Below are 15,543 nucleotides of genomic sequence, written 5' to 3'. Positions count from 1 at the left end.
TTGGTAAGGCAGACGATTTCAGGAATCTCAACACTATCCTCTCCACATCTTCCGAAAGGATCCTGGAAGATCTGGAAGACATAGTAGGGGATCTTGATTTAGGGGGCACTGGAGACTTCAGTAACACGGAAACCGGTAGGGAATCCACAGACCGGCTCAGAAGCAGATTCAATTGCTGATTCAATCGGTTCCGAGATCGGCTCCGAAACACTTGGAACAGACTCTTCGACACCACAATGGTGCTCTCCTTCAGATCCGAAGGCAGTGGAATCGAGGAGGCAGATTCTGACCGTTTAGAAGGTGGCTCCGAGACACCAGCTGGCGCCGGAGAAGGCCTTTTTGAAGACTTAGACTTGCCAGACTTGGAGGAAGCTAAGAACTGGATAGAAAGTACAGTTCTGTACCTACCATAAATGTAGATGTTAGAGTGTAGACACTGCTTGCAGTCATTACACTTGGGTTATCCTGCTGTCAGGCGGTTCCCCAGTCGGCCTGAGTTCCAAAGTCTTGGTCTGGCGTCGGTTGCTGTCGCTTCTTCCCTGACGTCAGTGCACCAGGGGGATATAAGATGCAGTCGACGCTATTTTCTTCAGTTTTTCTTGCCCCAGATGTCAGGTGCCCCAAAATTGGTAGGCTTTGCAAACTGCTATTGAAATATATACAAAAGAAAAGCAAACAATCATTTTTAATTACTAGCAAATACTCCCTTTTAGGAAATAAGAGTAGAAGAGCTAGGTACGTACCAGATAGTAAGAGGGGAAGGAGGGAGGGTAACCTGGACTGCAGCAGTTGTCTACACTCGAACATCTACATTTATGGTAGGTACAAAACTGTACTATGTACATCGTGTGACACTGCTGCAGTCATTGCACTTGGGTGGAATCCCAAAGCTAAGGTAGGGAGGATGGATCTATAAGGCATTAGGGGTGGCTATAAGGCCCTGCAGCACAGCAGTGGCAAAGCCAGCTCTGGATTTGGAATATAAAGGCAAATAGTAATGTTTGGTGAAGGTATGGACAGAACTCCATGTTGCGGTTTCTAAAATATCCTTGGTAGGTACTCCTCTGAGGTAGGCAGTTGAAGTGGCTGTTGCCCTGGTGGAGTGAGATCTAATGCTGCTAGGTACAGGTTTCCCATGGTGGGTATAGCAAAAATGTACACAGTGAGCTATCCATTTTGAAATAGTCTGCTTTGAAATGGCTTTTCCCTGTGCTCTTGCAGTGTATGCTACCAATAATTGCTCAGATTTTCTGAACGCTTTGGTTTCGTCCAAGCAGAAGCGTAACTGTCTGTGAACGTCCAAGGAATGTAGTAGTCTCTCTCCTTTGTTCTGTGGTTTTGGATAAAAAGTTGGCAAGTGAATAGTTTAGTTTAGAGCCACACTTGATACTACCTTTGGCATAAACGTAGGGTTAGTCCTTAAGGACACCCTGTCCTGGTGGAAGATGAGGAAAGGTTCCACTGCCATTAGTGCCTGTAATTCTGAAACTCTTCTTGCTGATGTTATTGCCCGTAGCAGAGCAGTCTTCCAAGAGATGTATTTTAAATCTACTGTGTTAGCTGGCTCAAAAGGAGGTAAAGTACATTTTTCTAAAACAAAGTTGAGGTCCCAAGTTGGTGTAAGTGCTCTACGGGGCAGTCTCGTGTTTTTAGCCCCTCTGAGGTACTGTTTGAGCAAAGGATTTGAAAAAAATTGGTGGATCCGTGTTGTAATGAGCAGAAATGGCCGAGGCATGAATCTTGATGTATGAGAAAGAGAGGCCCTTGTCCAGCATCTCAGTTAAGTATTGAAGTATCTGAGGAATGTTTGGTACGAAAGGGTCAAGGCTGTGTGTGCTTGGTTCCAGGCACAGAATCTCTTCCATTTATCAGAGTAGGCTTTTCTGGTGCTAGGCCTTCTGACCTCCAGAATGACATCCACAACAGCTTTGGAGAGAGGCAATGCTTGGTTGGTCAAGGAATTTTCCATGCAGCTAGATTTAAGGTCTTTAGCTAGCTGTGAAGTATCTGATTGTTGTGTTGTGTCAACAGCTGTGGGATTTGAGGCAAAATCCAGGGTGGTTCTTGTGCCACGTTCTTTAAAATTACCAGTGCTGGCATGGCCAGTCTGGTGCAATCAGGATCATCTTTGGCTCTTCCTGCCTGGCTTTTATGAGCACCTTTGGAAGGAGAAGTAGAGGAGGGAAAGCGTATACTTGTAGTTTTTTTCCAGCTGAATGAAAGGGCATCCACTTTCCATGCTTGTGGATGGTAGCACCTTGTGCAGAATTTCTGTAGTTGGCAGTTCATTGGGGTTGCAAACAGATCTATGTCTGGTTTCCCCCATTTTTGTGCTATCATTCTGAATATTTATTTGTGGACTCAATTGCCATTCGTGAGGATCCATGATGTTTCTGCTTAGGTCGCCTGCCAGTGTGTTTTTATCTCCTGGCAGGAATTGTGCCTGCAGATGAACTTGGTAGTTTAAAACTGTGTTCCACAAGTTCATGGCTTGTCTGCAGAGGGGGTAGGAGTGTGCCCCCTTGCTTGATTATGTACCACATAACTGTGGTTTTGTCTGTCTTTAGTAGTAGTTGTCCTGGATGTAGCAGGTCCCTGAAATATATAATTGCATTTTGTACAGCTAGCATCTCTTTTTGATTGATGTGGAGATGTTTTTGTTCTGCGGGCCACTTGACCTGAATACATTTTCCTGCCATGTGTGCTCCCCAGGCGTAATCCGATGAATCTGTCGTCAGTGTCTGCCTGGCTGTGGGTTGAGTAAAAGGCTGTCCCTTGTTGAGGTGACAAGTGTGAGCCCACCACTGAAACTCCTGTTGTAGGCAAGGAATTAGTGGTATAACTGTTTACAAATTTTGACAGTGTTGAGACCATACACTCTTTAGGTACCATTGTAGTTTCCTCACATGCAGTCTGGCATATGGAATTAGTAGTATGCAAGATGCCATGTAGCCCAAGGCCGGCAGAATTTTTCTTGCAGGGAGATGGGTCTTTGCTGCCATTAAATAAAAATACTGAGTCAGTTGTCCTTGCTTGTCTGGCGTGAGATAAGCCATCTTGGCCGTTGTGTTTAAGCTGGCACCCAGGAATATTATCTGTTGTGAGGGCACTAGTTTTGATTTCTTTTCGTTTACTGTGTAACCCAGGCAACTTAACTGTTTTACATACGCCAGATGCTTTAGAAGAATGTCCTTGCTCTCTGCTTGGATTAGGCAGTCGTCCAGGTACGGGTAAATTTGAATTCCTTTTTGCCTGCAAAATGCAATTACTGGTGCCAGGCACTTTGTGAAGATCCTGGGCGCAGTAGATAAGCCAAAGGGCAGTGCAGAGAATTGATAGTGCATTGAACCTGCAAGAAATCTGAGGTATCTTCTGTAGTTTTGTCTGATAGGGACATGCAGGTATGCCTCTGAGGTCCAAAGTCACGAGCCAAGCTTTCTTGCCCAGCATGGGAAGAAGCTGCTGTAGTGTCAACATTTTGAATTTCGGAATATCCAGGTAAGTGTTCAGAGAAGAAAAGGTCCAGAATGGGTCTCCAGGCTTTGTCCTTTCTGGGAACCAGAAAGAGTCTTGAGTAAAATCCTTGTCCTTGCTCTTGTGATGGTACCTTTTGAATGGCTCTCGTGTCCATGAGTGCTGTAATTTGTTTTTGATCCTCTGCCCATTGATTTGATGGCAGATTTGGCATTCCTTTTAATCTTGGAAGTGTGTGGAAGTGGAACCTGTAACCTTGAGAAATGATGTTGAGAACCCATTTGTCTTTGGTGATGCAATGCCAATTGTGATAGAAAAAAGAGCCAGTTTTCCTCTTAAGGGGGCTGCCAAGAGAGAGCAGTTTGGCAGCTGTAGTGGGAAGTCACTGAGATTGTTTTTTATAAGGTTGAGGTCTGTCTTCCCCTTCTTTCTGGCCTGGTGCACCCCATTGTCGAGGTCTGTAAGGGCCTTGCGTCTGACCTCTACCTCTTGGACGTCCATATCTGCCCCTTTGAGGTCGGTCTGTGACTGGAAAGGACCAATTTTTGTTGGCCAATTTCTGCTGAAACGAGGTGGTTGAACCTGTAAGAAATCTTTGACCGTTTGCATAGATTTTGCCTCATCTTCCATCTTTTTTAATACCTCCTTTGCCTTAACTCCAAACAACACATCCCGTTGCAAAGGTGCATCCAGTAATTTGGCATTCACATGTTCTGGTAACGTATGTTCTTTTAACCAAGCATGCCTTCTAATGACAGAGCCTGTAACTGCTGCTCTACAGGAGGCCTCTAAGGAATCAAAACCACATTGCAAAGTACATTTTTTCCCACTTGTTCAGCTGCATGCAATAAATCCTGCATTTCTTTCAAATTAGGAGGATCTGAACTCTGGAAGCATCTTTTGTTTCAACTGAGACATTAAAAATTGCTGATATTTTAGCATGTGAAACTGGCAGTTTAAGGCGCTGATAGCTAAAGTTGCAGATGTATAAACTTTCTTTCCCTATCTGTCTAATGCTCTAGAATCTCTGTCAGAGGGGACTGGGTTTTTTGCTGATGAGGCCTTAATCCCTTTGGGTCCCTGAAAAATAGTTTCAGGGTCAGCAACAGGGCTTTTGTATAGAAATTTGTGAGAGTCCAGGACTCTGTATTATCAATCTGGCTTAACTGGGGCTGGTGGTAAGGAGTCAGGGTTTAAGCTGGATTCAGTGTATACATCATCCACAATATCTAACACTGGCGGAATAGCAAGGGGTCTGTGTTGAGGCAATAAAAGGAAGTCTCTGAGCCTTTCTTGGATTCTGAATAATCTTGGCCTTCCCAGTGGAAATGCTCCCTCATGGTATGTAAGGTCTCCCCAAGGGAGTAGTCCTCAGGCAGAGAAGCTGATGGAAAATATTCCTCAGCATCAGAATCCTCATAAGAGGGTAAAGGAACACCCTAGGTCTGAGGAAGAGTCAGAGGAAATGGACACCTGGTCTGAAGATTCATAGTTTGCTTCTAGTCTGGGCCTTTTATCTGGAGGGGGTTGGGACCCTCTTATCAGGGTGATAAGGTCTTCGGCCATTTTAAGCATTTGTTTCTTAGGCATGGAAGCCTGCCCTGGAGATTGCTGTGTCCGTTTCTTTGCTTTTATGGGAGGCTTAGACTTAACAGACAGAAGGTTTAATTGTTAACTGTGTAGGTCTGAAAACACCCTCTGAAGCTGTGGAAAGTTCAGCTGCTTTGGTTCCCTCTGTAGGATTAAGCTCGTAATTTGAATTGTAGGGGCATCCAAAGGCCCAGCCAGCTCCACGAGGGGAGTCTGAAGCGGTCTGTGGTTCTATTGAAGCGGTAGTCAGGGGCTGCATAGGCGCCTCGCTGAAAACGGGAGAACCAGCGACCGGCCTAGAAGAGGCCTCGTCGTCAGTTTTGGGCCTCAGATGCCTGTCCTTGCGTTTTTTTATGAATTCCGGTCATCAGAAGTTCCGATGGCATATTGTAATTAAATTTTCTGCCAAAATAATGTCGGGCAAAATCAAACCAACGTTTAATAGTGCGCTAGTTAAACCTAGCACAAAACCAACAACCAGTGAAGTCGTGGTCAGGGCATAGGCATGGGATACAGTAGAAGTGTAAATCCTTATGAGGTATTTGCTTCCCACAAGAAATACAATTATTAACTTTTACTGACATCGGTCTGAGGCAAGAAAAAGTTTCCCCAATGGAGTACTTAGCTTTTTAGAAGACTTCGGTTCTGGATTCGGTATGAAAATCTCAGGAGTCGGCCGACCGGCACTTGCGAACTGCTTCTGCTTCGGGCAACGCGCAAGAAAGACTGAAGAAAATGGTGTCGGCTGCATCTTGTATCCCCCTGGCGCACTGACATCAGGGAAGAAGCGACAGCAACCGATGCCGGACCAAGACTTTGGAACTCAGGCCGACTGGGGAACCGCCTGAAGGCAAGATAACCCAAGTGTAATGAGTGCAGCAGTGTCAGACGAACATCTTCCTCAAACGATGGTTTTAGTAGACCCTTGAGTATAAGCTTGTTCTTTCTCTCCTGTAACACACTAGAAGAAAAAGCATGGCAGAACAAGCACGATTCCTGCAGGTGGATGGCCCCTAAACAGTAGACACAGCAACTGTGGCCATACGTTAATGGCATCTTTTGGGAGCATTGCATGCACTTCTTAAAACCCGAAGGTTTGCGCTCCTTACTCTCTTTAGACATTTCACACACACAGGAAAGGAAGAAGGAGGGAAGAGGACAAACGGGCCTAGCCTGGAACAGAAACTAGATCTTCTAATTTAAAAAGACCAGAAAACGCACACACACAGAAAACTGTAAATAACTATGTGGTAACAATTTTTAGATCCTGTAACTAAAACCTAGCCGTACAGAAGGAAGTACCACAATGACTAGGTCCTCCAACTTAAACCGGCCTAGCCCGGTGGGACAGAAAACTGGGTCTTCTAGTTTAAACACACCAGAAAACGTACACACACAGAAAACTGTATATAACTCTATGTGGTAACAATTTGAAGAAAATAACTAACGTACTAAGGGAGGAACTCCAACCCTTAGCAAATAACCAGCAGATCCCCGCCAAAAACACAATCTCAGATGAAGGAAACTAAGCTGGCAATAACGGTCTAGAAAAACAGAAAAGAAGCCCCTGTTAACTATCAGCAGAAAACCGCTACAAACTAACAAGCTACCTGATAAGGAAAAAAGCACAACGGCGCCTACAAGAACTCTAAACTGGCACACAGGATACCAAACTAACAACAAGTTTAAGCTAAGAATGCACCGAAAAGGGCAAACAACACTACTGCCTAGGATAATATCACCTTACAACACCATAATAACTGTAATACAAAACTGAAATAGAATTTTGACACTTGGCCAGAGCCAAGAGAAGCACAACCGAACTCGAAGCGGCAAGCGAGATCTGGGGTTTGTACTAGTGCACTATGGAATACCTGCTTAGCCATGAGCCAACCAGAAGTCTTCGAGCTTGTAAATCGGCTGAGTCGGAGCAGAGGATCAGCTCCAAACCCATATGTAAAAATGAAGGCGAGACTGGACTATACAACATTGTTTTTTCACACTCCGTTTCCTGACCTATTTTAATACCTCAAAATCACTCCAAGTGCTTTATTTGTAATTTTAGCCAGTTTTCAACAACATGGCTACCAATGGGGTTTGATGCAGCAACATGATCTTGCTCTCCCCTCAACCTTTTCTGTTTCCCATAATACTTTGTACGACTCATGCCAGACATAAGGAAGTAACTTTGAATTCCCATGCCACTGACATATAATGGGATTTGTGAGGATCAAACTTATTTTCTTTATGTTCTGTAAAAGGACTGCTTCTTTTCGGTCTCTAATCACCCTCATTTAGGTTTGGTTTAGACCTTGTTTTACGCTATACTTAAGTTATCCAGCTACAAAAAGAAAAATACTAAAGTTACAGGCCTTTGTTCAGTTTTCTTTTGTAGTGCAAGAGGAACTGAGTCTCCCCTCCCCCCACACTACTGCAGAGATGTCAAAACTGTCACTGCACTGAGAGACCCTTGCAGAATCAATTCCTATTGGAAGCACAGTTGGTCTCTTGTGCCGGGTGGGTTCTCTGGAGCTCCCTGGTCTCAATTTGTTCAGGATGCCGAATTGCCACTGTCTGGTCTGCCTGGCTTTCTTAAAATAAGAAAGCCTCCCCTTGTTCTGTCAGGGTGGAGGGATGGGGGCACAGCTTGGAAGGATAGTTTTGCTTATACTTTGGCATAGGTGGCAGGTAAAACTTGCACTGTTTAAATTTGTTTTCCTTTTCTGTCAAACTTTTTTAGCTGGAAGACAAAGCAGAACTCCCTGTCTAGACATGCATCAATTAACTCAACCTTGACCTGGTCACAGAGTGCTCAAGTCCTGAGCTATGCAGGTCTACGAATGACTGAGCCAGTGGCAGCTACTCTGCATGATGTACCTAGTGCAAAATTACTCACATTTTAAGTTGCATCTGGAAAACTGTAAAGCTACTCTAGCCATCTCCTAAATGTCCTCAGTCTTGAGAAACTTGTCAAAGTGTCATCAGGCACAAATGCATGTGTGGTCTAGGTCAGGGGTATGCAACCTTCACTATCAAAAGAGCCATTATGGTCCCTCTTCCACCAAATAAAATTCATCAAGAGCCACAAAACCTGTTTGACCTCTAAAATGAAGATAACACAGCATATAAAGTTGCATATATACCTATTATACTAAATATAAAATACCTAAGTTAAGAGCAATATTTAAAATCTGTCCCTATTTTTGTTCTTTTATTGGTATTGCTCTTGGTGTGTTTGTGTGCATATCTGTCGACCTCTTGCAACAAGAAATCTGGACAAAGCCATAAATAATGGGTGTGCAAGAATAGGGACACTTTCTAAATATTGCTCTTACAAACTTAGAAAGTTGACAGAGTAACAGATGTTGCATTAGCATGAATTTTCTGAAGGGTATGAAGTCTAAAACTCAATTATCTATTTTTTCTGACTTCAGCCCTTAATGATTTGCCAGAAAATCACAATTTTACGAAAAACAGACCAAAAATATGAGGTAAAAGTCAGGACATTTTGCGAAACTCTGCACAGTTGAGAGGCAAGTGTGTGTGTGTGTGTGTGTGTGTGTGTGTGTGTGTGTGTGTGTGTGTAAAACATATGTTTTAGAAGTGTAATGAGCTGGCTTTACGGATTCCCTGCAGACTGCTCTGCTGAAGATGCTGGATGAGCAGACTGGATTGATGGGGGAGATTATTTTTTTTTCCCCAGTTATGCTACAGCATCGGAAAAGCCTAGACATGGCAAACTCTTGCTGAGTCTAATTATGGTGGCTGCCAAAAAGACAATTACTAGAAATTGGAAATCAAAGTCTAGGCCAACTTTACTAGAAGTAGTAAATATAACCGATAAAACAACTAGAATTACATAGGAAAAGATGTGAATTGTGGGAAGAATATACAAAGAATGAGGTTTAGGAGGCAGGATTTGAATAAGCCATATGATGATGCTTAACTGACAATGATTGGACAGATAACTGATGTATAATGTTTGCACCTACAGTTGCTTCAATGGTGTCTGATGTATAATGTTTGAAACTATAGTGTCAATGTTATTTTTCATTTATATAAATGTAAGATTTCCTATGTCATAAGTGATAATTTAACAAAGATGTTTATCGAAAAAAAGTAAAAAGGCCCCAGGATGAGGGAGAGTGGTCGCAACCTCAACTTAACACCGAGGTATTTATTCCCAAATTACCAACAGAAATGCCATCCTCACTTCTCTATCACCATACCCTGGCACTAGAAGCAGTGGCCTGCTTAGTGGCTTCAGACTTAACTGATGCTGATATCGTACCAGCATGTGAAGACTTGGCCAAAGTCAGGATGGCTTCTTGCTGCAGGACTCTGGCTAGTTTAGTGATCTCATGTCAGGGTGGGGAGTCTGGCACGGACATGTCTTCAGCATCCCACACATCCTTTTCCAACAAGCATTTTTCCCATGCTTTTTTGGGACAATGACCTGGTAATCTGTGTACACTATGGTAAGCAAAGACCAAGTGCTGCCCAACTAAGTACTGATTAAAGACTTTGCTCTATGCTTAATGGTTTTGCTATTATACCTAGCTCAGAGAGAGAAGCCTGGCACATCCTGCTAGAGTTCAAAGCAGAATAAGAAATGTAATCTGTGACTGATCATTTTCCCTTGTGTAAGACAAAAGTTTACAGTTACATGTTTAAAAAAAGGCTAACGATTAAACTAGAGCTTCCCCAATGGTGCACTTCATAGGTGATTACTAGGCTAATAAACCAAAGTGGTGTTTTTAAGCTAAGCCATGCTTTCCCAGAGGCGGGAATCAAGTCCTGCAAGTTGCTGTCTGTAAGGTAAACATCTTAACCATCACACTAACCTTCAGAGAAAGAAAATAGGTTACTCAGATTCAAAATCTCACATTCACTTAATATTTACACTGTCCTTAATGCTCAACCAACAGAGCTAATGGTCACATACTACTTGGTGGTATCCTCCGATTTTCAAGCCAAACTGATGGACTGGTGACACTCGCACATGCAGTCTTGTGCACATTCAACCAGCAAGAAAGAAATGAGGATGGTGCTGGCTGATGGCTCTTTATACCTTCAACATCCATAGAGTTTCAGCATCCTTTTCAGTCTATCTGCATTTGATGCAACAACTGTTGATGGATCCACAAGATTTAAAAAGAAGCTACCCACCACTGTCAAGAATCTTTGTTGTTGGCCCATTTGATTTAAAACAGACAAACCAAGAGTTTCAAACTGGGGAAAAATTGTACAGGTCTAATCATAAAGGTATCTTACACAGGGCTTTTGTACCGGATGTGCTCCCTTCTATGGTCGCTGCTTTGGGATCTGCTAGGCCTATGGTCAATGCTTTGGGATATGCTAGGCCTATGGTCTCTGCTTCGGGACCCACTATGTCTACGGTCTCTGCTTCGGGATCCACTACGCCTACGGTCTCTGCTTCGGTAACGCCGGTCTCTACTTCGGCTACGATAACGCACATCCCTGCTCCTACTGCTACGATGATGGTGTCGGTCTTTGCTGCGACTTCGACTTAAGAAAAAGAAAAAAAATATTATCTTCACTACTTCATTCAAACTACAAATAAGTATTATAAAACATTCAGCTTACACCACCACTGCATCTAAAATGCTAAATACAGGGTGTGGTCAGCTGCACATAAGCCAAATCTTCAAATAGCTCAAAATAAAACAGCTTCATGCATTTTAACAAGTCCTTGCTGGGCTACCCACAAGCAAATTAAGAGATGACGTAGTAGTAGTTTATTTCCTTACCTTCTGCGTCGATCTCTGCCTCTGCTGCTGCTCCTACTCCTCCTCCCTTTACTTTCAAAAGACAGAGAACTTTTTTTAGAAAAACTTCTGTGAAATGTAATTAACTATTTGCAGTCCCAATCAAAGCAGTTTTGACAGCTATGATTAACAAAACACTAAGCTCTACAATGACAACCTGTGGAAGATTAGTAAAAACAGACTTAAAACCTAAATACATTGTAAGACACCAAAAACAGCAATGCAAGCTTTAAGGTACCCATTTACAGAACTCTTACTGCCTCAAATGAAGGGAGGAAATTAACATTAATACAGGCATGTCCAAACCTAACTTCATATCTACAAATCATGCATCTTTTAAGACAAGTACAGAAAGAATGACAAACGTTCAAGAAAATGTTTTTCTGGCACTAAAGAATCTTAAGTGAAATCCGGACCCTAATTGGTCTGGTGGGACTTCTTGGATGACTCTTTACCCTAGCAGCGTTTGCATTTCTAATGCTGCTTGATCCCCCTGACAGGGTGGAACATCTTGTTCGGGTTTTCAGGTAAAGGGTGAAGGGGACTAAACCTCTGGAAATAATCCTTCGCACCCAGGCATAGGTAGTTATGCGCCACCAGGCAGTTGGGTGCAAGAAGAATCTTCCCTCGACTGCCTCCAAAGGCAAGCAGTCAGGCCCACTTTCATGAGCGCTGGTAGGGTTGACCAGAGGACGACTCCCTGGAACCCTGATTGTGCGGACCACCCCTGCCTCTATGACGGCATCTTCCATTTTAACTCCGCCCTCTGCCTCAAGGAGAGTCCATGCCACGTGTCCTGGAAAGGCTTCTGGAACTTCTTGTACCACATTTTGCCACTCCTTTGACTCCTGGAGTAGGATAGTGCAGTTGTGTACACTTACCATAAATGTAGATGTTAAGAGTGTATTCACTGCTGCAGTCATTACATTTGGGTAATCTGCTGGCAGGCTGCCCTCAGTCGGCCTGATTAACAAAGTCTTGGGTCCTGCGTTGGATGCCATCCCTTCTTCCATGACGTCAGGTAGTCAGGGGAATAAAACATACAGCAGACATCATTACCTCAGTTTTTCTTGCCCCAGATGTCAGGTACCCCCCGAATGGGGAGCAAAATAAAATTAAAAACACAAAAATATACCTCCAAGCAAAAGCAAATACTCCAAAAAGGCTTTTAAGCATAGTTACAGAAAGTAGAGGTACAGTCAAGAGAAAAAAAAGGGGGGCTGGAGGGAGAGTAACCAGGACTGCAACACTGAATACACTCTAACATCTACATTTATGGTAAGTGTACACAACTGTACTATGTTCTTAGTGTTTCATTGTTGCAGTCATTACATTTGGGTAGATTCCCACGGCTATGGTTGGGAGGATGGATTTATACAGCATTAAGACCAGCTATAAGGCCCTGCAAGACAGCAGTGGCAAAGCCAGCTCTGGATTTAGAGAAAATTGGTAAATGATAATGCTTGGTGAAAGTATGAACTGAACTCCAGGTAGCAGCTTCTAGAATACCCTCGGTAGAAACACCTCTGAGAAAAGCTGCAGAAGTAGATGCAGCCCTGGTGGAATGAGATCTGATCCCCTGCGGGATAGGTTTTCCATGGTGCTTATAGCAGAAATGAATGCAATGACTTATCCATTTAAAAATGGTTTGTTTTGAAATAGCCTTTCCCTCTGCCCCTGCAGCAAATGCTACCAGCAGTTGTTCAGATTTTCTTCGAGTTTCAGTCCTATCCAAGTAGAATCTAAGTTGTCTGTGCACATCAAATGAATGCAGAATTCGTTCCCCTTTGTTTTGCGGATTGGGAAAGAAAGTTGGCAAATGAATGGACTGAGTCACACTGGATACCACCTTGGGCATGAAGGATGGATTGGTCCTGAGTGACACCCTGTCCGCATGAAAGATGATAAAAGGCTCCACTGCCATAAGGGCCTGTAACTCAAGACATCCTTCTAGCTGAAGTGATTGCTAAAAGGAAGGCTGTCTTCCAAGAAATTTTAAGTCTGCAGTAGCAGCTGGCTTAAAAGGAGGTAGAGTAAGTTTCTCCAATACAAAATTAAGATCCCAGGCAGGGGTTGGAGCTCTTCTGGGTGGTCTCAAGTTTTTGGTCCCTCTTACTGCTTGAGCACAGGATGAGAGAAGAGGGGAGGTTCTGTGTTATAATGAGCTGAAATGGCTGAGGTGTGGATTTTAATGGAGGAAAAAGACAGGCCCTTGTGAAGCATCTCAGTTAAGTATTGTAAAATCTGAGAAACTGGGCACTGCTGTGCTCATTCCTTGAGATTGAGTCCAAGCACAGAATATTTTCCATTTGTCAGCATAAGATTTTCTAGTACTAGGTCTTCTTGCCTCCAAGATGACATCCATCACAGGTTTGCTGAGGGATGCCAAGGGTGAATTTAAGTGATTAGCCAAGCTGCAAGGTTCAACGTAGAGAGCAGAGGGTGCAGAATCTGGTTCTCCTGCTGACACAGTAAGGAAGGTGTTTGAGGTAGGTGCCATGGTGATATTTGTGACACACTGCGCAGGAGCGGGTACCAGTGTTGGCTTGGCCAGTCTGGAGCAATCACAATCATTCTTGGTTTGTCCTGTTTGACTTAACAGGATCTTGCAGAGTAGAGGCAGAGGTGGAAAGGAGTAGACTGATGTGTTTTTCTAGCTGAAGGACAGAGCATCCACTTTCCATGCTTTTTTGTGGGGAATCCTTGTGCAAAATCTGTAGTTCTGGGGGGAGGCAAAAAGATCTATGTCTGGGCTCCCCCATTTGCTTGTCAACATGTTGAAAATCCGTGGTTCCAGTCTCCACTTGTGTGAGTCCATGAGATTTCTGCTTAGTTTGTCTGCCAGTGTAATTAATTCTCCTGGCAGGAATTGAACTTGTAGGTGCACTTGGTAGCTCAAGGCCGTGTTCCACACCGCCATGGCTAGTCTGCAAAGGGGGTAAGAATGTGTACCACATAAACAGAATGTTGTCAGTCTTTACCATTAGTTGTCCTGGAAGAATGTAGTCCTTGAAGGCTGTCAGAGCATTCTGCACAGCTAACATTTCTTTTTGATTGATATGTAGGTGCATTTGATTTGGGTTCCATTTGCCCTGAATGCACTTTCCTGCCAAGTGAGCCCCCAATGCATAGTCTGATGAGTCTGTAGTTAGGGTTTGGGTGGCAGGGTGTAGTGTGAATGGCAGCCCCTTGTTTTGGTGGTAGGCCTCTGCCCACCATAGGAACTCCAGGCGTAGGCAAGGTATGATAGGAATCATTGTTTCCAGGCTGTGGCAATGTTGACTCCATAGACTTTTTAAGTACCACTGTAGTTTCCTCACATGCAGCCTTGCATATGGAATTAGAAGAATGCAGGAGGCCATGAACCCCAAGGCTTGCAGTATTTGCCTTGCAGAAAGCAGGGTTTTTGTGGCCACTTGTTTGAAGTAAGTTACCAAATGAATTTGCTTTTCTGGTGTGAGGAAAGCCATCTGGGCAGTTGTATTCAAGTTTGCACCCAGGAATGTAATTTGTTGAGAGGGTATAAGTTGTGATTTCTTTTCATTTATGGTGTACCCTAGACAATTTAGAACCCTTTCTACAAACGCCAGACGATTTAGAAGTATGGCCTGCTTTTCTGCCTGAATTAGACAATCGTCCAGGTATGGGTATATTTAAATATTTCTTTGCCTGCAAAATGCAATTACTGGAGCCAGGCACTTTGTGATTACCCCGGGCGCAGTAGACAAGCCAAAGGGCAGTGCAGAGAACTGATTATGCAAATAGCCTGCTTTGAAGCGTAGGTATCTTCTGCAAGATTCCATGATTGGGATATGTAGGTAAGCTTCTTTTAAATATACAGTTGCCAACCAGGCATCTTTGCCTAGCATAGGAAGTAACTGGTGAAGAGTCAACATCTTGAATTCTGGAATGCCCAGAAAGGTGTTTAGAGTAGACAGGTTCAGAATTGGATGCCATGTTTTGTCTTTTCAGGGTACCAGGAAGAGCTTGCAGTAGAATCCTTGTCCCTTTTCCTCTTCTGGTACCAGTTGAATAGCCCCCATGTTTAAGAGGGAAAGTACTTGTTTCTGAGTCTCTGCCCACTGAATTGGGGACATGTCTGGCCACCTGTTTGGTGTTGACAATGCGTGGAAATGAAATCTGTATCCCTGGAACACTATTTAAAACCCATTTGTCCTGGGTTATGAGTTCCCAGTTTTTTGCATGAAGAGCAATTTTTCCTCTCAAAGGGGCGGCTAAAAGGTAAGTGCTTGGTAATTTAAAAGAAAGTCATTGAGATCATTTACCATAGGGGGGTGTTTTATTTCCAGACTTGGAAATGGAGGCTCCCTATTGCTTAGGTCCGAGAGTCCCTTGGGACTGAAACCTGGCGCTTTTGGTTTGTCTGGATTTGGCTTGAGAGGATCTGGAAGGAGCTGGAAAGGACCAATTCTTAGTAGGCCAGTGCCTACTAAATCTAGGAGATTGCACTTGTAAGGAATCTTTTACAGTTTGCATAGATTTAGCTTTATCTTCCATCTTTTTTAGAACTTCTTCAGCCTTGCTGCCAAACAGGTGGTCCTGATTTAAAGGAGCATCCAACAATTCTGCTTTAACATGATCAGGCAGAGAATGCTCCTTAAGCCAAGCATGCCTTCTAAGCACAGAGCCAGTAACAGCAGCCCTGCAAAAGGCCTCTAACGGATCAAAA

The 15,543-nt window shown here is 43.6% G+C and overlaps 2 protein-coding genes across 4 annotated transcripts in view; both read right to left on the bottom strand.

The window, feature by feature from the left end:
* REC8 (REC8 meiotic recombination protein) overlaps positions 1–15,543 on the bottom strand; it is a 1,573,438-nt gene that overhangs the window by 940,470 nt on the left and 617,425 nt on the right. The gene's annotated exons all lie outside the window — the stretch shown is intronic.
* The window catches only part of LOC122790446 (RNA-binding protein 39-like), a 758,269-nt gene that overhangs the window by 514,282 nt on the left and 228,444 nt on the right, over positions 1–15,543 (bottom strand). For 2 of the 3 annotated variants that reach the window (XM_044057983.1, XM_044057984.1), the window contains exons 4-5: positions 10,836–10,881; positions 10,339–10,593 (exon numbers count right to left, since the gene is read on the bottom strand). In XM_044057983.1, coding sequence (XP_043913918.1) covers positions 10,339–10,593; positions 10,836–10,881 — 301 coding nt within the window. Of the gene's footprint in view, positions 1–10,338; positions 10,594–10,835; positions 10,887–15,543 lie in introns of all 3 variants that reach the window. The other variant, XM_044057982.1, reaches the window with a different exon arrangement.

Source organism: Protopterus annectens, chromosome 16.part0 (assembly GCF_019279795.1).
Source record: "Protopterus annectens isolate FY-2018-M chromosome 16.part0, PAN1.0, whole genome shotgun sequence".
In the NCBI taxonomy this organism is placed as follows: Eukaryota; Metazoa; Chordata; order Ceratodontiformes; family Protopteridae; genus Protopterus; species Protopterus annectens.
Note: the sequence above shows the minus strand (reverse complement) of the source record. Positions and strands in the feature narration are given on the sequence as shown.